The 25405-nt window shown below is 41.4% G+C and overlaps 1 protein-coding gene across 3 annotated transcripts; it reads right to left on the reverse strand.

The window, feature by feature from the left end:
* Positions 1-4389: 4389 nt before the first annotated feature.
* Positions 4390-21804, reverse strand: qki2 (QKI, KH domain containing, RNA binding 2). Of its 3 annotated transcripts, XM_074662735.1 has the most exons (9): positions 21196-21804; positions 16415-16563; positions 15241-15357; positions 10961-11104; positions 9546-9633; positions 9048-9332; positions 7562-7585; positions 6836-6910; positions 4390-4890 (listed from the first exon to the last, which is right to left on the reverse strand). In XM_074662735.1, exons 1-9 carry the CDS (start codon positions 21335-21337, stop codon positions 4868-4870), a joined length of 1047 nt encoding a protein of 348 aa, XP_074518836.1. In that variant the 5' UTR covers positions 21338-21804; the 3' UTR covers positions 4390-4867. The 3 variants fall into 3 exon arrangements, with proteins under 3 accessions (XP_074518836.1, XP_074518837.1, XP_074518838.1); XM_074662736.1 differs by lacking the exon at positions 7562-7585; XM_074662737.1 differs by lacking the exons at positions 4390-4890; positions 7562-7585 and having other exon boundaries at positions 5616-7561; positions 21196-21802.
* Between the last annotated feature and the right edge of the window lie 3601 nt (positions 21805-25405).

Genomic DNA, 25405 nt, shown 5'->3' on the forward strand with positions numbered 1-25405 from the left:
AGTGGAAAAAAAAGACAAGAAGGGCAAAGTTATGCAAAACGTTAACGTAAAAAAGAAAAAAAAACATCACAGAATTTCTTCACCAATCCTTCATAATTATGGAGTGCTGTAAAATCTTTCAGTTATTTTTTACACTATTTTTAAGTACAAAGTCTTTTTTTCTGAGAAGATGAGAAACTGTAGTCTTTATTTTCAGATATCCGTCAGTATTTCAACATATGAGTGGAAATACCTTTCTGTATTTGCAGTTTATGATCCTTCATACAGTAGGCTGATATTTCTGTCTGCTCACCTCTTGCTGTATACAGAATATTTTCTTCTTTTTTTTCTTAAGTCTTTTTATGTTTCTGTTTTATCTTATTGTCTTATCTACATTTATTATCATTACTATCATTACGGATAATTTCCTGAATTATTTTACAAAATCTAACTCTATTATTGCTATTTAAACTTTTGCCTTTATCATCATAACTTAAAGTTTATTTAATTTACTGAATTGATTTCTTATCTTTTTTTGCCGTTTCTATTTCCGCTTTTTATTTACTCGTTCTTAACTTAGGTCTCAGTCTATGTTGTCTTGGTTCTCATCTCCCGATGTTAGGCTTTTATGTATTACTACTAAACTAATGTTTTTAAAAGTTGCTGAATAGTTAAGTTGTAGGTATTGATGATTCTGCAAGAAAAAGGAACTGTGGAATCTCTCCCACACTCCACAAGGTGACAGCAGAGAGCTGCAAGCTCACACTGACCAGCTGGGGAAAGGTCAGACCTGTTGCTTCTGCTACTCTTTGGCTGTCTTTCTAATTAGGCTGGATTTATTTCACTGATTTAGTTTAATATGTTTAAAGCCACTGAAGACAAATTGAATCTGAGTGATATTTTTTGTAATTTGGGAGGACTGAGTTAAATAATTTACTAATGACACCTGTCACACCCTTAAAAGCACTTTCTCCCACATTTCTTACTTACCCATGATGCAACTCAGAGGCAAGACCACACACATGCACACGTACGCGCACAATTTCTCAGCTCAGGACCCAGCCATCTGCTGCCGGTCAAAGGGACAGAGGCAGTGAAGGAATTTAGTGTGTTGAATTTCCCAAATAACAGAGCATCTTATTTGGATTCTGCCATTGTATGTGTGTATTCAGAAGGGGCCAAGTGGAGCGATGAAGTTTGCCATTGTCGCCCAGTGTGGGTGTTTTCAGACTCTCTGGCATGATCTGTGAGTTAGTGTTCTCTGTGTTACTGCCCAGTGTGCCCACTGTCTTTCCCACAATGCCCCATTCAGCCCTGGGCCTCTCTCCCTCTCTCTCTCTCTCTTCTCTCCCTCTCTTTCTCAGACTGAGCTGCCACCCATTTTGTGCCTCTGGCTAATCATCATCATCATCATCATCATTACCATCATGGGCTACCAACCAAATTCTCACTTGTGGGATAAAAAAAAATCCCTGTGATGTCATCTTTGTTATCTTTTTTCGGGTGCTCTTCTCCTTCATTTCCTCTTTTCCTCTCTCCTTCTCTTTCTTTCTTTCTTTCTGTCCCTCTGAGCTCCCAAACACAAAAGACAGAGAGGCCACGACAGGACCCCAGTGTATGCTGGTTGTCAGGGAGACAAGGAGACAGTGTTGGGTCTTTAAACTGCCTCAGAGGGGTGTGTGTGAAGTTAGGGGGGAGTTGGCCTTATTTACATGGGAAGAGGACAAGAGAGAGAAGGAGAGACAGAAAGAGAGAAGGGTTTGAAATACAACTTTCCCCTCCTGCAGCTTATAGGACTCCGTTGTTATTCCGCTAAAATCATCCAGTCATCAAATATTTACCAAGCAGACGAAATCTGGAGCTTGTTCATTATGTGGAGAATGCCGTGCATACATAGCAATGTAAATCAACCTGTCTCCTTCTCCCACACACACCCATTCTTGCACACACACACTTTGATTGTAAGCGCCGGGAGCTCTGGGCCCCACAGTGTTGGCAATGCTGAGAGCTGACTGCAGAATACATTACCAGATGCTTTAAGAGTGTTTCACAGCAGACTGGAAGAACAAGGAGGAGAGGGGGGAAAAAAATCCTCAAACTTGACTGAAAACAGGAAAAACAGAGCGAGGAGCACACACCCATCCAAACATACATGCACCCCCACCCATGCGTATCCCCTCTCTTTTATTTTGCTATCTGCACTCTGCTTCCTCCTGTCCAGAGGATTGTCTGCAGCGGTCACACTATGTCCTCTCTGTCTCTGTGTCTCTCTTTCTGTGTGATCAGGGGGTCTGGGGGTTGTGGCCGCAGAGCAGGCTCAACTCCAAGCCTGAAGTTCAATATCAAGCCCTCAACTCCACAATGAAAGCAGGAAGGGCAGGGAGAGGACGGATGAGCCACCCACTGCTGCATTCACAACAGAAGAAACATGTGATTCTCTTTGTGTGTGTGGTGTGTGTGTGTGTGTGTGGAAGTTTGCTTTTAACTCCCAGAAGCAAACACAATTTTCTCCCTTTATGGCTCTTTTTGTTTTATCATTTTTAATAAGCACACCCTTTGAGGGAACTGAAGTCTAATTAGAACAAATGAAGCCACCGTGACACATGTATTGGTTAGTTTTCAGATGCTTCAGGGACTGAGTGCAATATTTACTCTGCAGATGTTTGAGGGCGAGCTTGCACAATCAATTTCCCTTTAATTCCCCGCTGTATAGTCCTCCAAAAACCTGCACCCCCTTCTCTTCTTCTTTTTTTTCTGTTATACATGTGCATGCCTGTGAGAAACCATGGTGAGCAGGGTGTGTTTTCTTCTCTCCTATTACACACATCCATGTATGTAGACTGAGAACAACACAGAAAAAGGAGAAGTGGGAGAAAACAATGTGGTGGCCTTTTCCCTGCATTTTGTCCAAAGTGTTTGCTGGGTATTTTCCGCCCCTCGTCGGTTTCTAAGGAGTGTTTGGTGATTAGTATGCAGAAAGGAAGCTGATTTGCATAATTAAGTGCTACAGAGAAAAAGCAACAAAGTTTTGTTAGTTCAACAACTATGAGTTTAATAGTGTACAAAGAGTTATTCCTGCTCAGAAAACTTTAAAAGTTATCATTTTCAACACATATCTTCACTTCTTTTAGACACACATAATTTTAAAGGAATCCAAAGCTGAGACAGAAACCATTAAAGTGGTTAATAATCACAGAAGTGGTAACTGTTAGTAACCTACACTTGGCACTGAAGAGTAGATTAATGTTGTACTACACTGTTAATTGTCACACTTATAGTATACAAAAGGCACAGAGGGCAAGCAATGCTGATCTCATCGGCTCAAGTTAATACAGAAGACTCCAGTTTACCAGGACATGATTACTTTGACACATGAATGATGGTAAAATCATCAATTTACTCTCCATAATAAGGCATAATGTTCTTATCTGAAAAGGTCATTTAATGTTATTTTCAGGTACAAAATAGAATATAAAAATACATTATAAACTTGTTACAGATGTTACGCTCCAGGATTCTTCTGCTGTCTGTAAAGTCAAGGCATCGGTTGGTTTCTGTGTGTGTAAAACTGTACCCTCTGAAAAACAAGCGAGTACACATGCAAAAATATGTATATGGACGACTTCATCTCAAAACAAACACAAAGAAAAGTAAAACACTGATCACGTTTCTGAGGCGTTTCAACCTCACATAAACATCTCAGACATCTAGCTGCTGTTTTAATACTGCATTTACTCCTCTAATTCTTTTATTTGCACCAAAATCTGAATTGAGAAGAGATGTGGATGATGAGGATTATGCTGGGAACACATTTCCTGCAGCCTGCGTTGAATCTAAATGACATGATTCATGCTGGAGTAGTAGACTTAGAGTGCAGCTTTGCACAACTGCTCTGATAAAAAGGCACAATATTGTAGTGTGAAGAAGGCATCGGTGTGTACGTCTGCTGGATGTAACCTTCCCTCCGTGTGAGATTTTTTACTCTACATCCTTTATAATCTCTAGGATTCTTTCACTAACATTTAAACTCCATGGAGACACTTTGGCGTTTCAGATTCCAGTTTTTCCTCACTGAGCACCTGTTGATTCATGATAAAAAGCTTCAGCGCTGGCATTTAGCTCCTCAGACGACACCTTTTTTTCATTGTTTTAAACATGTCGCAGAAAAATTAAAATTTCTCATACTGATCTTAAAAAAGTCACATTTAAAACACTGCTTCAGTCACATGTTGGTGTTAAATCTTCAAGGAGAAGCTTGTTAATATATTAATGTTTGAACATCATTTTAAATGAGTTATTGTGAAATTAATAAATCCCTTTAAATAAAGTAACTGGAAAAGTAGGTTTGAGATGCCCAATGAGGAAATAAGCTTATAAAAATCATGTAACTCGTGAAGTTTTGTGTGTTAGGGGTTTTTTTTCCGCTGTATCAGTAACAGTTGCTGTCATTATCTTTGTAGCATTAATAGAGTCATTATTATTGCATCACATGGGCTGAAGGAGGGCAGCTCAGAGACAGTTTGGCGAAGTCAGGGATGGTTTAGGAGCCCTTCACCAGCTTGGAGTCACATGACCTGATAATTAATGGCAGCTACAGATGATGAAGAGGTTTAAAAACAATCTCAGACTGGCTTTGAACTCTTAAAGTGAAGGCACGTTTGGTAAAGTTTAGGTTAGGACTCAGAGGTGGGCAGGGTCCTGAGGTTTATTCCCGGGGATCGCTGTCGTCCGGTTGGCTGGTTAGACAGAAGCAGCCGGGGTTGTTCCCAATGTGCTGGTCTGGTTGGCTGAGCTGCGGGGAAGTGGCGGGGCCGTGGGCCAATGAGCACGCCAGCGGGGCAGAGATGGGTGGGTCATCAGTGGGCGGAAAGGTCAGAAGGTCAAGGGGTCATGGGTTAGTTGCCGTGGCAGCTAGAGTTAGACAGACAGAGACGGACGGAGGGACGAGGAAAGGAAACAAAAAAGGGCACATAAAAGGGGACATAAAAAGAAAAAAGATAGAAGAGAGATTAGTGTCAGCTAGTGGCGTCAGGATGACAACAAGGCAGATCTACTGCAGACACACAGCGTGAGGGGAGCTGGACGACACCTTCATGAGCCTTGCATGACCATTCAGAGTGACTTACACCAACCACCGGGTGGTGACATAAGGAATGGCTGGTTCGCCATGCTCATAAGTGCTCATGAAGGTGTTTTCAGGAAGAAGAGGCCCCTCCTGCTGTGTGACTGCTGCTATAGTGATACTACTCATGCTAGCTGGGCTACGACTCGCACAGACAGACAGTGAAACCATGGACAGAAAGGGAGACGGCATGGTTTCATGTGGGTGAGAGAGTGACCTTTATGTCCAAAGAAAAGTGTCTGGGCCTCACAGAAACTTTCAACAACTGACAAGTAGAGCTATTGTTTAGCAGCAGGCGTAAGATCTGGAAGATTAACAGTCGTGATTATTGATTATTGTTGGATTTATTTACTATGGAGTATTAGAAGAGCACCTAATGACTACAGTCAGCAAAGAGGCACCATAAGAAAGTGATGAGAGGTTAAGAGATGGTGATTTTAGAGGGACTTTAGAAACAATTTAACAATAGACAGACTAACTACAAGAATTTAGAGGCTTTGGTTTCCTTTAGAGATGTTTTCAATAGTCATCTTTATTGCCTTTTAGTGTTTTCTTGTCCATCGCGTACAACAAGAGCTCCACCGCTCACATACACACATAAATTGTAGCTAGCTAATCCATTTCTATTGCATAAAACAGTCTCGAGGTCCGTGAATCGAGAAGGTCACCTCATCTTAAATAGACAGAGAAAAACACACTGCCTTCATTGCCACCAATTTTTTTTTTTCTCCCGGTGACTAAAACAGTAGTAGCTACACACCTTGAATAAACTTTGAAGTTTACATGGAGACACTTCATCTATAAAAAGCATATCGTAGAAACAAAAATAAAAATTTACAAACTAAAAAAAAAAATAACTAAAAAAAAAAATCTACAAGTTTTTCAAAGCGATCTTGTTCCATAAGCTTCATATAAGCACTTTAAAATCCCTATATACAAATTTATTTTGCAGCTAAATACATGGCAACAGCACCACTCTGGCTAGGAAATATATGAAAGATGTAAACAGCCCCAATGATAAAGTCCAGTGGGCGACTGATAAGACCACAAACAACAGTATTTCATACAAAAGAGCTTGTAACACAGACTTCAGTAGTTATCACACGCTGTGTTTTAGTAGTAGAGACCAAAGATCATGTTGAATTGAATGACCTCCAGAGAAAGACAATCACTGTTACTTTAAATGTCATATCATCATTGGGAACAACACAGGATTTCATTATAATAATAAAAAATAACATTTGTGGAATTCTACTGGAATGAAGTGGGGTATAAATAAAAAAATCCCACGCATATTTGTAGGGTAAAAAGTAGTACTGAGGAGATAAACAACAACAACAAAAAAGTTTCTGAGAGGAGGAAGGACTCAGAATCCAGAGTCACAAGGACCAAGTCACATGAACGGAGCGATCCATTCTAATTGAGAGGGTCCCGGCCTGCAAGCCGTCCAGTTTATCTACCAGGCGAGTGAAAGATAACCGCTGCAGCTGTCACCCTTAACATGGTTCCTCCCAATCTGCTCACTCATTTCACTTTCACGGTAACAAACACTGTTTCACATTTTGACACTGACGCTGCGTCGCCTGATATTTTCTTTTTAAGGCATGCCGTATTACAGACACATGTAAACTGAAATTGGTCCATTGGTCTGCATGCACGCACGCTTTCAAACACACACACACTCACTCGCACACACACACGTATACACATAAAGTGGCTGGTGAGCTAACTAACCTCTGTCTGGGGTCACTACCCTTTGGTAAGGATGGATTCTCTTGTCGTGGCGTCGTACCTTAGTGGTCATGGCACCTGCTTACAGCCATTGAAACCCGCCAAAACAGAACACAGAAGGTTACTCATCAGAAAGACATCAAACAGTCCACCCATGGCACCAACATCAGTGAAACCAGGAATTAAAAACGGTTTAAACTGAGGGTGAAAATAAGTTCTATGAGACAGAATTTCTTGTTGTTTTGTGGTCTTCTGTTCTCTAAGGAAAATATTAATCCAAACCACTAAATTTAACTCTAAGCTTCACTAGTAGATTTAACATCAGCTGTAAGCAAAGTCACTCTATAGCTCTGTGATTAAAATAAGCTTAACATGTATTAAATCACAAACAGCGGCACTAGAATATCTATGGGTTCACTAAAAATGTGTTAAAGTTACAAGCAGAAGCTGGTCTATTATAAAAAGTTAAACAGCTGTCACACCACAACGCTAGTCTGCTAATACATAGAGGAAATGAACAGGAATGGACACTTGACTACAGAATGACTGTCGAGGAATCTGTCATCCTAAAGTATGAGCAAACTTTGAGTGTTTGCTCTGTGGGACAAGTATGTAAGGGAAGTTATAGAGATAGAGAGAGAAAGGGGAGGGAGGGGTCTCTGCAAGCCAGTCCGTGTGTGTGCTAGGAAGGGTTGCTATTCGCTTAGCCTTTGGTTGGGAAAGCCATACCTGCAAAAACACAGGAAGAGGGGACTGTTAGCCCAGCAATGAGCTTCAGCATGCACATGCATATGTGGTGGATGTATTACAAGATCTGGATACGGCTGCCAGTTAAAACTAAGGGGACATATACGGCCTTATGGTTTGACACTCCCGCCAAATATCAGGTTATGGGGACATGTTTGGACCACTAAGTGACAGGAAGGTCCTTGTTTGGTTGCTTTCTGAATCACTGAGGGCAATACTCCATCTTAATGGGTTAAAACAAACTAATAACATGACATACTTAGAGCTCTTAAAAAGGAACATTCTGTTTGTGTTGATTTTGGTGCCCCCTGTGGCCAAAGCAGTATTTCACTTCTTGTACAAATCAATAGGATCTTTTTTTTTTTTTTAAACTAAAATTATCATCCTTTATTATTTTAAATGGCAAACATGTTATTGATCCACTTGATTTGCTACTTAAAGAATTATAAAACTATGACAAACACCTTTCCCCTGCTGGTACTCGCAGCATTGGGAAATTACTTCAAAGAAACAATAAATCTCTCTTCTTGTAATCTGGTTTGCTTTTGTAGTTCATACAAAAAGGATCATTCCCCATTCAGTCTCTTTTATAACCAGCAAAAAAATAATATAGCTTACTGGAGCTTTAAAGTTTGTGTGATTTTTTTGAGAGTATTGCTTGCTTCACACTACACTTTTGGCTCAATATCCGGTGCAGCTTTGGTCTGAAAGCCATCAACTACAATTACGATACGATCTGGCTCTTAGATCCAGCTGTATTTGGGTGGGGTCATTGTGGACTAAGGGGTTCAGTTAGGTCAAATCTTTCTGAGTGCTTAATAAAAATGAGATCAGGCAATTTTGAGAAGCCGTGCATATGCATATAAAGACACACATTTACTTTGAGCAGTGCAAACTGATGCAAAGGTACCTTCATGCAAGATTCTTTAACTGGAGCCAAGAACAAGCTGTCTTCCCTTATGAGTGGGAACAGGAGTAAGAAGGGAGGTAAATTAAGAAGGAACTGGGGTTTCTGGAGGTTTTGAACCCAGGAAGAGGTTTATATCAACTCACAGACATGCTGATGATGTGGAGGTGGATGGCCAGCTTGAAGCTAATGTCTGCACGGGTCAGACAGTGAAATTTTCAAGAATGATGCTTTGCTTTCTGTCCAAACTAAGAAGAAACTTTGGGTGGAGAAAGATGTGCATAAAACTGCAGTTCCTCGAGTGTCCACTTGAGGCTGGCTTCAAAAGTCAATGAAATTCCATTAACACCCATTCTTAAACGCCCATTTTTATAGCATAATTAAACCTGGTCTGAGTGTAATCTTGCTGTTTTTCATGTAATCTCACGTTACGTCTAAAGGGGGGAACACAAGCTGAACATTTTTATGGTGACTAACGACTAGCCTGGCGTCCTGTATCCAGTTCTCATAATACATCCATTGACCATGTATCACAGTGGTGAACTTTTGATTTGTAAATACCTAATACTCCAGTTGAGTCAATCGGGTATTCCAATATGGAGGGCGTGAGTGTGTATGGGTACTCGTAGGGTGTGTAGATGATTCCAGATTCAGGCCCTTGCTGAACGAGCGCCGGGTGCGGGTTTCCTCCTGGCACGAGGGCCGAGCTCTGGATCTGACGAATCAGAGGCATGATGGTCGGTGTGGTGACAGGGGCGGGGTTGCGCAAGGTGGGAGGCAGGACGGGCGTGGGGCCGGTGATGATCCGAGGCGCCTGAGGGGTCGCTAGAGGGAAGGCGGCGGTGGCTGCGCGGCACACAAACATAGGATAATGCAAGTATGCGCACACCCACACGCGAGCACACACGTACAATAGACAGGGAGGAAGAGGAGACAAACAGACTCTTTAACAGCAGGAACAAAAGCATTGTTCGCATGTACAGTGGAGACTTGTACCCAGACCCCTCCTCTGTCACCCACCAACCCTCCTACACATGCTAACTATGATGTCAGGCTTACGGGTCTTGACATTGGCGTCTCTGTAGGTCCCGTTAAGAATGGCGAGCTCCATCAACTGCATTTTCTTCAGGTTGTCCTCCCCCTCGGCCTACGACAGAAACCACACAGAGAAACACAATCAGCTTATTTAGGGGGTCTGGTCAGAAGTCAGAGAAAGGTCACAGAGAGGAGAGACAAATCATAATTCTGTCTTAACATTTCCTCAAGGAAAGGAAACATTCAGGCTTTGGCCCAAAACACAAAGTCAGATATTTAATCTAACAAAAGCCACAATGAGATGAGAGAGTTCAGATGTCGTGGCTACAAAACTGCTTTTCAAAAACTCAATATTAACAAAAGCTGCATTTACTGATCCACACTTTTTAATCCTTGATTATTCACCTCTCTTCATATTTTTATAACAGCGCTGGACGATGTAACCCCATGTTGCTTATTTTCCTCATATGCTAAGTTTGCATTGTCTGAGACGGAGTGGACCACCAGACCTTGAACACACCGCTCAGAGGATATATTGGGTGTCCAACTTGCTTGCGTCTTAGCTCTGGTTACAGCCTGGTGAAAAGCCGGACTGATTTACAGTCAGACAGCAAGGTCGACCGGGTTAAACCAACACCTATCATTAACCTCACCCTCCGCACACACACACTCACAGATTAACAGGTGTTCAGCTCCTGATTACTTGGAGTTGTTCTCACATCTTTTTACTTTTAGGGTGGGCTGATAACTATGCTGTGATTGGAGCGGAAGTAGCGGCTGATTGCTGCAATAGAAATCCCCCTGCTGGTCTTTTCAGGCCGTTTCTATTGTTGCAAATAATGCCAAGGAAGAAAAGGAAGGAGCCTTGTGATTTCCAAACATGTGCTTTTGTGATTGTGAGTCAATTTAAAGAATGTGTGTCCCTATATGCTCGTGTCTGTGCAGCGTTCATGTGGTCATGATGATGGTTATGCATGTGTAGAAAGGGGGAGAAAGACAGGGAGGCAGGGGGTGAGTAGGTGGGCTGGAGAATGTGAGAAATGTTGAGGAGTGCAATCAAAATGTCCTCTTGTGTGGACAACAAAAAAAGGAGAGAAAAAGGAATACTGTAGCCAGTAGTTTGGGAATGAAGTGAGTTGTGAACGAGTGAAAGGAGTGATGGAGTGGGGAGAACAAGTGAACAGACTCTCCATTCATTCCCTCAGCCTTTCAAACAACCCGGGGTTTCCATGGATACCCCTTTATGCGTGTTCCCTAATTACCCTAACCCCTTACACATACTCTCTCACACACACAAAAATACAAAAAAGACACAAACACACACTTTTTGGACTGACAATCCTCTTCCCCCTTCCATGCATACCAACACAGTGAACCCTCATCCAGTCACACAGCTAGTCTGGGAGATTTGACGCTGACGGGTTCGGACTCATACTCACAGCGGGCACAAGAAGTTTCTTGACCTCGTTGATGGCCCGCTGGAGCTTGATCTTGGCGCGGTTGTGTGTGTCCTCCACCGTGATCAGGACGTGGAGGTCCTCGCTGAGGTGCTCCCAGTTGGGCTTCCCTCGGTTCATCTCCTCCTGAAACACAAAAACACATTTTAAAGGGTCCGTTTGAATGCAGCACACATGCTCGGGCAATCACTGCAGAGAGGGAACAGGATGTCTTCTTGTTTGGCTCGGGGTTTCTTTGGATCGGAGCAACACACACAAACACTCACAAAGCTCTCAAGGTCGTTCAATGTGGCTACGAAAGTGTGAGCGAACTCATGTTGGTTCTCAGTTGTGGTGTCGTATTTCACTCAAGCGGTGCTGATTTTCCAGAAAAATTCGCTCCGACTCCATCACGACAAGCGCTGCAAGGATTGTTCAGTTGTTTTTTATACACAAGATCTGGTGGCTGAATACACAATTTTTTTTTCACCAATGCAAACTGCTGTTTATTTCTTTTTTTCATAATTCAGCTGACAAACTCAGCCTTTTAAAGCTCCTTTGGGGCAACAGATTGGTTTTATGGTTAAATTGTGTATCTCAGTCAGAGGCTTTCCCTTTGCCATAGGTCATTTTGTACTTTCTCTTCACATTTCTCTTTCTATCCACTGTCTTATGTCTTAATAACAACACTGAAGCCCAAAACCAAACTCAAATTTTAAGCTCCTGTGAGGCGCCTCAGGTTTGTGTCAGTTTTGACGGTCTATCACCTTTCAGTATCACCTTTTTCTTCTTCTTCTAAACATAAAACAAATATCTTCTGACAGATGAACCCCAGCTTGCTGTTTTTTTTAAGGTAAACTATATTGTTTGGAGAGAAATGCTGTTTGTCAGCTCATCTGACACCTACCCTGCCAAAGCAGCTTTATATCTTAAAAAACTGCAACACCAAACCAATCCCTCCTCGTGTTGATGGTCTTTTTTGCTTTCATAGCTCACAAAGAGGCATCATTACTAATTACAGCTGGTTTTGTAACCAGCTTAAAACTCCTGAGAGGAGCTTTAATGTTAAAAATTATATGTGTGGAGTCTTTCATGAGCTCATCCTGCACCATCACATTTCTTTTAAGAAAGTTGCTTCTAACATTTTGTTGGTTGAATACTTTCAAAATGTTTCTTAAGTTGAAAGGCAGAAAAGTTTTGATATGGTTGTTTAGATTATTGTGGTACTGTGAGGTAGTTGTGGCTCAGTAGTGGAGTGGCTTGCCTTTTAATTGAAAGACTAGCAGTTTGATCCTCGGCTGTATCATTGGGAAACAGAAGTTGCTCTTAAAGGTGTGGCCAATAGTGAGTGAATGTGATTCATACTGATGGGATGTTGGGCAATGTGTTAAGAGTTAGTGGGATGTGTCGTGAAAAAGCTCTTAGAGAGTCCATTCATCATTACTTTGAATATCTTACAATCTTATTTATCATATTGTTTGAACTTTTTCTTTTCCAAGTTGTGCTTAAACTATTTCTTGGCTGATTGCTGGGACCAGGCAGGATTTCTGTGCTTGCTGTTCCCCTCTCTTTCAAGTCTTTATGCTAAGCTAAGCTAACCAACTTCAGGCTGTAAATTTTTTCTTGAATGGACATAAAAAATGACTTGTTGCATAAGCTTCCCCTTGCAAAGAAGACACATTTCCAAAACAACACATCAGATTTAAAATTCAGACAACGAAGTAATGAAAAGAAGGTCATAAAAAGAGCTGTAATGATATGACGGTCTGTTGTGAGCCCCTGTTAAAGCTGAAGTTTTGAAGTCTTGTGAGCAGGGAGATTGTATCCTCTGGGAATGTTTTGTCAAGTGAGATGTATCATTTTGAAAAACACCAAAAGTCAACATCTTTCTCTCGTCTCCCCCTGTTGCCTCCCACTGTGTCTCTGTTTTCCTTCCTCTGTGTGTGTGTGTGTGTGTGTGTGTGTGTGTGTGTGTGTGTGTGTGTGTGTGTGTGTGTGTGTGTGTCTCTCTCTCTCTCTCTTTCTCTCCGGGGCGTGCGGGGTAGGGAATGTTCTGGAGAGAGAGGGTGGGTTGGAATGCTGGACTTGCTCCACCTGCCGTTTGGAAAGCTTGAGCCCGGTCCATCCAACAGCAAACACCAGGGGAGAGGAAGAAGGACCAGATGGAGAGAACACCAGGAGAGGAAAACTGAGCTCTGAAAAACTTGTTTTCAGGATAGAGAGATAGATAAACGTCTGAGAAAGACGTTTCTAGAGCTTGACAACTCTAATAATTTCCCAATAACTGAAAAACATGAGCGCCATATTCAGTTTCATCAATTTCATGTCAAACTTCTCAACCACATCCGAACATTGTGTCCTCATTTATTTGTGCCGGTTATGTTCCTCCTGAGTTCTGATGCGTCTCAGAATGAGAGCAATTTCAGGCACATTAAGATAAATTACACAACAATATTGAAGATAAAAGCACACATGATGCACTCATTACCTGTCTCAAATGAAATTTTCGAAAGTTTTCTTTTTTCTAACCACGCTGAAATTGAAAGTCAATGACTCCCGCGATGTTTGTCCAAGTTATAAAAGATGTTTGACGCCCATACATAGATTTAATGGGACTCATTTATTCTCCTTCTTGCAGAAAGCACGACAACATGCCTGAAACCTCTCCTTCATGTCTCTCGTGTAGCAAGCAGCTGGTTAGCTTAGCTTAGCTTGGCATGAGGACATAAAAAAGGGGAAACAGCTTGTTTGGCTCTGTGTGAGTTTTATGAAATATGCATTTCAGCACCTCTAAAACACACATGTTCAACAGATAAACACAGGGGATAGTTTGTGTAAAGCTTGACAAGAACTGCAGCAGAAAAATGTGAGTTTCCTGATTTACAGAGGTAGTTTCTGGGGACTGTTTTTGGCCAGATGCAGAGATTTCCTGGAGTCTTTGGTTCCAACAAGACTGAGTTTTTGGAGCCTCCTGAGAGAGCCGGGCCAGCTTTTATGCTAGGCTAAGCTACAAGTCTCTCAGTGCTAGCTTCAAACTGAGTGTTCAGACACAGTCTCTTTTTTTCACAGTAACTGTCACTGCAATTGAGTGTGCATTAGCACAATCGCCGCACCTTTGCCTCCTCCCACTGACATGCAAAGCCAAAATACCGCTCGATTGGCTCTGGCAGAGCCGAGGCATGTGCAGATCCTGCAGAACAAATTCTTGACTTGATTTGAAACTGACACTCATGGTTATGGAAAGTTCAATGACACTTATATAAGTTACTTTTTCTGTCCTCCTCGACTCTGCTAATCTGGTAACAAACGCTGCAGGAGCCTACGTTCGTCAACAGAGCTGTCAAACAATCATGTTTTTAACATCAAACATTAAACTGTCCAGAGAATTGAACACATTCACATAAATCTGGATCACAGGAATTAAGGAGAGTAACAGAAACATGCTAGTTTATTAATTTTAAGGACGTTTGCCTAGCATGAGTCTGACTTTGCTTGTGATTTCAGCTTATTTCAAAGGTTTGTAGCTTTTGACACTACTGCGAGTGCTCTCCTTATGATGATTTGAATCATCATCAATTGACTGATTTAATCTTCTAGTCTGAGCCATGTGCCATCTATTCAAAGAGGGGCCAGTATTATACACTGCCTTTACCGCTACAACCACTAGAGGGAGCTTTGCAAGTTCTGGCTTCACACTTGGTTGGCTGTTGGACTACACTGCCCCATACTTTGTACAAACTGTAATCAATACACACATACACCCCAATGTCTCCTTTAACTTTAGATGGATGATATAAAAAGCATTCACTAGGGGCGCCACTCAAAGCCTGGATTTACATTTAAGAAGAATCTGACAACAAAATGTCAATAGTAAGGGAGGTATTAATTATGCGTCTCCATTTTCTGGAGTATTTTTTCCTTTCTTTTGTACAACTAGTTATCCACACTGCTTAACACTGACCCCCACAATATTTACGTGTGCTGCAATATTTGATTGGTATCTTGAGGCTACAAAAAGTAAGGATAAAATAAACCCAGAGTACAGGCAGGAGGCTCCATCTGGATCCGTGTGCGTGTCACATGTGGAGCATTAATGATCCTTGCCTCTCTCCAGGAGAGTAATTGAGCATATTTTTTAAAAATATCAAACAATCAATCAAAAAAACCTGAACAAACATGCAAACAAATCCCTTTGATCTATTACAGAGCCATGGGAGAGAAAACAGCTTGAAAAGAAAATGAAAGTGTGCTTTCTGTGTGTGAGTGTGTATGAGTGTGTATACCTTCTTCTTGTCTCTCATGGAGCCTTTTCCTCGCACCATAATCTTGCAGCCGGTCTCTGCCTCCAGTTGTTTGGCTGTCAGCCCACGTGGGCCGAGAATCCTCCCTACAAAGTTAAACTGCACCAAAAGAGCACAAACACAGATAATAACTTCAACTTGATGGAAAGAAGAGACATTTTGAGACTGCAAATCAGAATATCTTTATACAATGTCTGTGTATCTGCGTGTGCACGTGTGAGGTTGGTGCATGTGGGATGTGTTTGTGTTACTAACAGGGACAGAAATAGCTCATTATAGGGGTGCTGGCTGGTGCTGGTGGCATGGCAGGACAGCGCCGTTCTCTTAACCTTATCTGTCACTAAGGCTGAGTGATTAACTAGACAGCTGCCTGTGTGTGTGTGTGTCCGTGTGTGTGTGTGTTTGTCTCTCTGCCACGACCCCTCTGTCTCTGCTTCTCTCATAACATTCGTCCGGCCTCTTCCTACTTTTTTAACCTAATGTCCACTTCAGCAACAGTTGCAACACACCCGCTCTGGCCTCAAATCCAGATAGAGGAACCGCTCTCTAAATTTAACCTTGATCTCAACCGTTTTCCAGCGCTGGCCTGTCTGCTTGTGTGTCCTATTAGTCCTCTGTCATGTGAGTGAGGACAGCCTGTCATTGTATTCGCTGATTGGCGAGCTGATGCACAGCGAAAAATCATGTGAGCCACTCAATCTGGATCAACGCAACTCATATTGAAGTGCTTAACTGTACTTGGCGGGAGCACTGGATGAAGTCTCTTCACTGCGTTTGTCTTTTATTTTTGGGGAGGAGACTTTGAGCTCTTATAAATATTTATGCAGCAAACTTATGTCTGAAATTGCACCCAAGTGAGGAAGTTCAAATCAGCCTTTTTGGATGACAAAGCTGTTAATTATTAATTTTCATCTTATTGGAAAGTGAGCCAGGGTTCATTATTGATCTATTTAAAGTCTGGGTTACATCACAGGGTGTGAGCAGGGATGATCTCAGAATGAAATCAGCTTTTGGATGAAATATAAAGCAAAGAAATCCTCTCTGATTAAAAGCCGTGCTGACTTTTTGGAAGACAAAGAGGTGATAAAGTGGCAATAGCAAAAAGTAAACAGTGGAGTCTTTGAAAAGGTCAAAGGTCAGGGACATGGCCACTCACGTCAGGGAACTCTTTTACAGGCACGTAGAGCTTCTCCTGGAGCTGAGCCACGGGGCCGATGGCTTCGGGGAGCTCCTCCATGTCTCTGCCGTTGAACATGCCACCGTTGACTGTGTCGTTGTACATGTCTTTGCGTACCCGACCGATCTCTGGAAGACGGAGAGCAAAAGCAAGAAAGAGAGACGGAGACAGAGACAGAGAGTACATTTGAATCAATTTATTCAAGGTCGTCCAGGAAAGTGTCAGCAAGGGTCAACAAGTGTCATGTTCCCTCAGACCGTCCGTTTAATAGGACGATGACTCACCGCCACAGAATTACAAGAGGCTCTGAATGTGACAGCAGGCAGTAAGACAATCACACAGACAGGCAGGGGAGCAGTCAGACCGTCACTAACATTCTGCACCACAATGTAGAATCTGACCACTCAATGCTTTCCAATCAGGGCTCCTCTATTACAGATAATGTCACTCTTTCAGTGCCCTTTTCAACACACACACACACACACAAACACACACACTACTCTGACCAAACTTCATGTTATATAAGGTCACAGCGACCGGGTTACCCCCTACCTATGTTTACAGACATCTAAGGCGAGTTGGTTATTCAACAGCTGAACATTGGGAAAGCTAGGGCTGAAAAGTTAGTTTGGATTTTTGTTCATCTCAGATAAAGAATTACATTTTTTAGTTCACATAAAGAAACAGCCATGAGGTATCTTAATCCAAACATAAATGTCAAGAACACAAAACCTATGAGGTAATAATGATGTGACAGCTGTCATTTTCACTTTGCAAACTTAAGTAAAGAGCCACAATAATAAAAGGATCAGCCAACAGATTAACTGTCACAATAAGTAATAAACCAGTTTCATTAATATTTAGGCTGTAACTGCAGCTAATGTGAATCTTTATTTAAAAAAAAACTATCAAAAAGAAAACTTACTTTTTGCATTATTTTCCTTTCCTTTTTTATTTTTTATTTCTCTTTTTTTACATTTTGTAAGCTGTGACAAAGTTTCATTCAGTGCCCTTTTGAAAGTTTTACATTTATTTTTCAGTCCTGTTAAGTTTTTCAGTTTCACCAAGCTAAGGAAGAAGTTAAGAGCATTTGTTTCAACATTTAAAGAATTTCTGTTACTTAAAAAGTGAAAAAAAAAACACCAGTTAATGTAGATGAGATGAGGAATTCTGTTCGTCATCAGAAGATTAATTTCCTGATTGATCTACCATGTCTGTAAAAGGCCATGACATTTTCCTCTTCTCCAAATTATTTTTCTCATCCAGTCATCCATCTAAGGCTTAAATATTAGCCCAACAACAAAATCACAAGCAAAACGTAAATTCTGCTCATAAAAATACTCAGATATGACATTTGGCTGAGGTTTGGTGCAGAGAAGCCATCCTAAATGAGACTGTTTGTCTGCTGTCTGCTTGTTGAGTGTTGTCTCAATGACCGATGCTAGCCTCTGATGCCTTTGTAATGACACGCTAGCACAATAATAACTGACTGCTGCACCACACAAACACATACGCAGCAGACACACACACACACACAGACAGATATCCCCCACCCGCTTGAAGTCACTCACACACACACACACACAGACACACACACACTGCAGAATAACTGCCTTGAGGCACAAATATCATCTGACCTAAGCAGGCTGACAGGCATGTCTCCCTGTGCTCAGAGTGATAAGTCTGACCGACCGTAATAACTACAGTAGGACGCTATAATTACAGCCACAGCTTTGGTGACAATGATGATCCTCTAATAACCCATTCTGACCTGTTACTCTCCAAAAGTGACTATTAAAAATACACACATACACAAACAAATCTGCACAGACAAGCAGAGCTTTAGTCATTGCTCAGTGGAAAACAGGGAGCGACTTGCTGGAGCAAAATGAGAAGTGAAAGAAGAACAAGAGAGCTGAACGAGTGAAAGATAAAGAGGGGGAGCTGAAGCAGACCTTATCGTAACACTTCAACCTGTCATTGGTTTAAATATAGACAGGACCCTCTTACCAGTATTTCCAAATATGCCACAAACATGCGACCTGATGATATGTGTGACTGACAGGCTTACATACTACCCCCCTGCACAAAGTTACTGGTCCTCTGTCACTGTCCACATAACTCGGGAAGAAGATACCGCCAAGCTGGAAATGTGCATGGTACAATGCCTTTCATTCTAAGCGGGGGTGTCACTTTATCATGCGTGAGGGATGAGTGCGCTCAGCTGTCAAATCTTCAACATTAACACAGCTAGAGATGTTAAGTTGACCTATTTGTCAGGCTCTGGAGGTCGCGCGGTATGTGGACAACCTTGCTGCGTCATGAGACTTGTCACAAAGTCAGGACCTGATGTGCAACAACAGTAGCAACAATAACAACAGGCCGTTGCAGTTAGCGGTTATTGGTAGAAAAAGGGAGGAAATCATCAAAGCATACCTTGATATCATGATTGTATGTGTGGCCATATTGTGTTAAAACAGACAAGCAAACGTAGCTTGACAGTTATGATTAAAAATTTGTTAAACAGAGTGGAAACAAAAGTTTCAAGGTTAGAAATAAGAGTTGCCCCATCACTGATTACAGCGTATGGGTTGTATCAGGGATTTGTCAGTCTTGTAAAAACGACCTATAAGATCTGTAAGCTGTCTCAGCATGATAAGAACAATCACAAAACCCAAAGACAAAGTTACATCAATGAAGCTAATGAAGTCAAAGGTCAATACATTGAGGTGCAATGTATAGGAATGAGATTAAGTGGCATTCAAGCATCAGTTTCTGGAAACAACCATGCCCATGCTCATCCTTCTGGTGAAGTTACGGTGGCCTTCAAGGACAAGAAGCTCCTGTGATACACGCAAAGTATGTTCCACTCTTTTTCAAGTTTAAAACCATCAAAATTTTGTCTTTAAACACAAATTCTTTTGTGCAAAACAACAATTTCTTTCTGCATTTTCAGGGGCCACCCTCTGAGTACAAAAACACGCAAAAAAGTGGAAACATGGAGTGGCAAGATGGCGGCCTCTGTGGGGGGAGACCCACTCCTACATAGATATAAAACGCTCATTCTAAGTTAATGTAAACTAAATGACTTTTCTATCCAGGTGATTATAAACTGTTCAGAAACATACTTCTAAAATTTCTCTCAAGTCTGTTCTGCCAACCGTCACAAATTTCTGCATACTACAGCTTCAAGTCAAGGTGCTGGGTCAGTATTGGCAATATTTTATCTATAAAGTGAGACCAAAGACAATGCAACGAATACAAGTTAAATATTAAAATGACAGAATCAATATCTTTACTTTACTTTACTAGATGGAGCCGTGTTTTGTTTCCTTTTTCACAAATGAGCCAGTGACTAAAGTGAGGCTATGAGAGCTCCCAGAAAGTGTCAGACTTGCTGCTTGCTAGCTCAAATCTTCCTGAGGGAGGGAAAAGAAAGTAAACATCATCTGACCTTAGGTGTGTCAATAGTAGTAGCATACACCTCACTCCAGGTGACCACGCCCCTGATTATCCATGGCTTTGAGCCTGAGTTTATCTTGAACAGCTGATTTAAATCAAAGTTTACCTACTGCACAATTAAAAAGTTTAGAAAAAGTAGGTATAGAGACAAAAACTGTATTTTTGTATCAGGCTGTGGATGTGTTCAATTCTGTCATAAAGTGAAGAATTTTAATATAAAGCACTATGAGGATTGACTTACTTTGGGGCAGCTCCAAGTGGCCAAAAGAGGAACTGCAGTTTTGGTGCATTTTGAATGTTTAAATCCAGATGTAGGCATTATTGTTAAGGTTTAAATTAACAGTAACTTTCAGGTGCTGAGGGGTGTAAGCAACATTTTTTGTACAATTTGCAATTTTGATTAAGTCGAAAGTCTGCTTGCAAATCTTTTTTTGCTATGATAAAACTGAGTTAAACATCCTTGTTTTTGTAGTATATGGTGACAATATCACATTTAGATTCAAATATTCTTATGGTATCATATCATGACTCAAGTATTGTGAAAATATTGCCACTCAAGTCATAAAATCAGATTCAGAGTTGTGTGGTTTCTCAGTATTGTGATAATATCTCGTGTGAGATCAACCACAAAAAGGAAATTGTGAGACTTGTTGCACAGCCTTAATACCTGCAAAGATCACTGGAAAGAATGTTGATGATCAGTGAGTGAACTTGATTAATTGTTCATAGGGACAGCATGTCTCAAGTCAAATATTTTACACAGTGACATGCTGTCGCTCCTGCTTAGGGATGGGCTGCAGCATTCACATAAGCCTGCGCATTAGGTCACTGGGAAAGACTAACAACTGTCTGTTTGTTCCCATCACCAACTGCCCCAATGTGTGTGTGTGTGTGTGTGTGTGTGTGTGTGTAACAGAGAGAGCTTGGTTTCAGCTGATTCAAAATGTGTCTCAAACTAAGAACATAACCCATCCACATGTCAAGATTTCTGGCACTTTTTGATCCACTTTTGGGGAAAATTTCTCCAAAACTCTGTGGAAGAAGTTACTGAGAGAAAAAAAACGCCAATCCTACTGTTTTGTGACTAATCTTAAGCATCTTTCAGAGCTGGATGGGAGGCGTTTGTAATGTTTCCAGGGAGACAATCAGGAATTCCTTTAGTTAATGACTTTTCAATACTGGGGCTCAGTAGCTGTTTCTTTAACGACCATCACTGGCTTTAAAAAAGGACGAACAAACAATTTCTGTGCAGTGACAAGTGGTTAGAATCTCTAATGAAGTAAGGGAAGCCGGGTTACCTTCATCCAACAGCCTCTCCAGATGCGTAAAGATGCCGCTGAAGTTGGGCAGGGAGCTCATCACCTTCCTGTCGTTCATCAGCTGCATTAAATAGTCCGGGTTGGACTTGGGTCTCTCCTTCACCTCTGTCTCCCCGACCATGGCTGATTTTTCAACAAAACAAGTGACTACAGACAGTTTGCTCGATAAACTTTTTGGGGGGATTTGTTGGAGAAAAAAAAAAGACACGCCCCGGCAAGCGATGCGAGGACCCAGAGGGGATTCCACCGGCTGTGACCCGCAAACCACCTCTCTTTTCCGGCTGATAAATTCAAATCTCTGCTGCGTGAATCGGCTGTCCCTCGGTTTGCGTTTCGTGTGAGTGCCCTCTCTTCTTCGGAGCTGGTCCCCCCCTCAGCCCGACTGTCTCCAGAGTTTCAAAAAGTTCCTTTTTGGAGGAGTTTGGCTCTAGTTAACGCACGCGTCTCTTTCACGGACACTCCTTCCTCGGTTTGGACCCGGCCGTTAACTGGTCTCCTCTGCCCCGGCTCCTCCGCCCGGTGTGTCGGTATTCTGCAGCAGGGATCGACTCCCTATCATATGATTACAGTATAGCAGCAGCACGAGTGGGCTGTCGCGAGCGCGCCGCGCGACGCCGCTATCGAAGGGGAGGGGGCGCTCGTGCTCGTGCTTCCCCTCGTCGCCTCCGCCTTGAACTCACGCGCACAAACACTCACAGGCACGCACACACACACTAAGGGCTCCACTATAACAATATAACAGCTCTGCATAGGTATGCACACCTGCTCTGCAACAGTCACTGTCCATCACTTGGAGCTCGTGGGTGTCCAGGTTAGCTCAGGAGGAGCAGCCTGGTAGCTGAGAGATACTTTTCCTGAAGTTTCATTTTTACATTTAGTTTCTTTAAGTCCTTTTTATTTTACCTAAGTGGACAATAAACGTTGCAATGTTTGTACTAACTCTATTTACTGTTTATGAAAGCAGGGCTGTGTCAAAAGAGGTGTAAAGGGGTGGCATTGCCCCCCATATCATTGAGATTTGCTGGCTACTCCAAAATACTTAGCCATGATTGGCTGTTGCACTCTCAAATTACCCTTACAAAATATACACGTCTCACCATTCTGATGTGCTTCTTCTTGAGGAAAAAAAAACACAATAATATAAAGCTGTTTGATAGTTTTTCTCCAGGTTAAGCCACCCCATTAAAAAGAGCCTGGACACGCCCCTTTATGACAGAAACTTGGCCACCACTTGTGTTTTTAATTAACTGTCTCTGTTAGAGAAAAAGAGCGACAGCAATGTAGAAGTATTTCATTACTGCTGAGACTCCTGTTATGAAAATCTGTTTCTTATCAGGAAATATAATTCAGCATATTTACTGTCTCTAAGGCCAACTACACACTGCAAAACAAAACACACTTTTGAAAGGCTTTACAATTTTTGTGACCGAATTCATCCAGGTGTTAAAGAAATATGACCCAAAATTTAAAAAAGAATTAATTTACATTATGTTAGTAAGCTGATTTAGCTGTCTGTGTATCATTAAGTTAACAATATGGATCCAAGTTGCATCTCTGTGTCCTTCTATGAAATTATTAAAAGTAAATTTGTGTTTAAACAGCTTCAGGCACTGACACATGGTCACAAAATCAGGGTGAACATGGTCCTATTTTCAAAACTTTACTAGTATTTTTATATAGTTGTCTCTGACCCGGAGGTCAAGACCCTTTCAAAAGGTCAGCAGTGGTAGGGTTGGGATGTATCTCATTGGACAGGCACATAGAACAAATTGAAACCAGAAAAGTTTTTCTTCCCCATGAATGTATCTTATGTTTCGAGATTTTGGTTATCTTCTTAAACTTTAAACACAGAGCACAGATAGCATATTGAGTTTAAGAGTGTTGAGTTGCTGTTTGAGTAAAATGTTCCTGTCACACGTCAGGATCCTCGTCCCACCACACTCAGGACTTTTGTTGAGGATCCTGAAATAATAAGGAGGTGTGATGTGTGAGTGGCTGCTCTCTGGAGTGGCTGCTGAAATGTTATTGCTGCAGGAACAGATAGGTGTGAGGGTCTAAACTTAACTCGCTGTAAATCACACACGTGCACTAACACACACTCACACACACATACACACACACTCACACAGGACAATATGTGTGTCCATGCATGCTTTGACTTCAGCCTGCTGTTGGCCCCCCACCTTGTTCCTGTCCTGTGTCCTCTGTCCTCAGCTTTAGTGTGTTTTTTTTACTCCTTGTGAGACCAAACTTATGATTTAAAGTGTGTGTGTATGGGTTTGTGTGTGTGTGTCAGAGCAGCAGCGATTGTAACGGGCAGCAGTGGTGTTGGTAATGGCTGGTCAGCTGGTATGGCGAGTATTCAGGGCGGGGGCAGCGCATTGTCCTCTCATTGCTCCAACAATGCCCCTCTGAGCAGGCCACACATCTACCAGTCACGGGCCTCTCTCTCCCTCTCTCCCTCTTTCTGTCTCTGCTTTTCTTTCTGTCTGCCATATTCATTCAGCCCACGGTGAAATGAGATGTGATAGCATAATGTCCCCCCCGACCTCTAAATCAAACGCCACGGTCAAACCTCAGTGAACATCAGAGCAGGTGTCAATCATGATGTCAACGTAAAGACATCACACCTCGCATGTTTATTACTGCTTTAAATGATTCATAAATGATGCATAAATCAATCCCTGCAGCTCCATCGTGCATTATTAATGCATCACATCAATTAATTAGCCTCGCTCTTGATGTAAAGGGGATTCAGTCTCCTATGTGGTGTAAATCAATTTGAAGCCATGGAACAGATCAGTCAATAAGCAAAAGGGCGTTTCTTCTGAATCAGTGAAGAATTTTACTGAGCAAAAGTTTTTTAACTACTTCGTTGTTTTAAAATCTTAATCATTCATCACCTTGTTGTGGTGATAAATACATTAACTGATTGATGATTCATTAAATCTTATTTTCATTCTGTTTTCAAACATTTATTGGTGCAGGAGACTTATTTGAACTCTTATTTTTGACACTATACTCACCAAATGTTCGAAAGATTTTGAACAAATGTATCAGGGATCATAACTGTCAAAATATTTTTCCCCCTTTACTCCTAAAAGTTTTTATTCTCAAAGTTTGAGAAACAGATTGTGCTGCTGAAATCGAAATTCTCTTCCCCTATCTGTGTGAGTAAAGTAGGTGTGATCCCCTTAAACAAGCATGACACTTCAGTGTTGTATGATGGAAAGACGCCCTCCTGTGGACATACTGCGCAGCTGCAAATGAGAGACCCAAAGCAGATTTTATAGTGACAGAGAATCCAAATGAAGTCAAATCAGTTTCTGTATCAGGAGAAATCTGGTTTTTAATCTTGTGGAAAAACAGGCAGGTGTATTAGTGAACCCTGAAAACTCTGAAGTTCACTTCAAAGAGTTTAATGGACTACATTCGGACTCAGTGAGTGTGATTTGTTTACCTGTCGTCACCAACAGAGAGCAGCAGAATACAGAGTGTACACATGCAGCTTTTTCCAGTCTTTAAAGAGTTATCTGGGGTTTTTTTTCTGTGCAAAAGAAACAGGGCATTTCAGAATATTTAGAGTTTTTTTTAAATTAGTATTTCCCTTCAATATAAATAAAGACCATTTGGAAGAAAAAAATTAAAAAAAATACAAATTACTCTTGTGCATTAATGATGTAAGTTTCCTAATTTGACAAAAAAAAAATGCTTATTTTGTAAACCAAGTCTTGATTCTTTTTCTTCATAAATGCAATCCTACTAAAAATGTGCACTCTCAAAATGTGATGCCATTCTATACATTTACTGGGATTTGTGGATATACTGAAAATGCCTAAAAGCACTAAACAGATATCAGAATCAGAAATACCTTATTGATCCCATAGGGGAATTACACATTAAATTAAATCATAGAAACACATTAAAGTATTAGCAACAGAATGGCTTCACGTGAGCAAAACTTCCACCACTTTTAAAATAAATTTAATCTTATATTTTTGTAAATGTTCTCATGTAAGAAGAGAGCAAAGTGTTTTTTGTATTGGGACATTTTCACCCTGATATTTACTTTCTCTTGTTTGTCTTCTCTGTCTCTATCACTCTCTGTCTCTGTCTCTCTGCACCTGTGACGTGAGAGCTGCAGCAGGACATCGCCTGCTCACCTGGTTTGAGGGGCTCATGCTAATCT

This window comes from Halichoeres trimaculatus, unplaced genomic scaffold (genome assembly GCF_033239565.1).
Source record: "Halichoeres trimaculatus isolate MK-OKI-2021-1 unplaced genomic scaffold, fHalTri1.1 fHalTri1_scaffold_23, whole genome shotgun sequence".
Classification (NCBI taxonomy): Eukaryota; Metazoa; Chordata; class Actinopteri; order Labriformes; family Labridae; genus Halichoeres; species Halichoeres trimaculatus.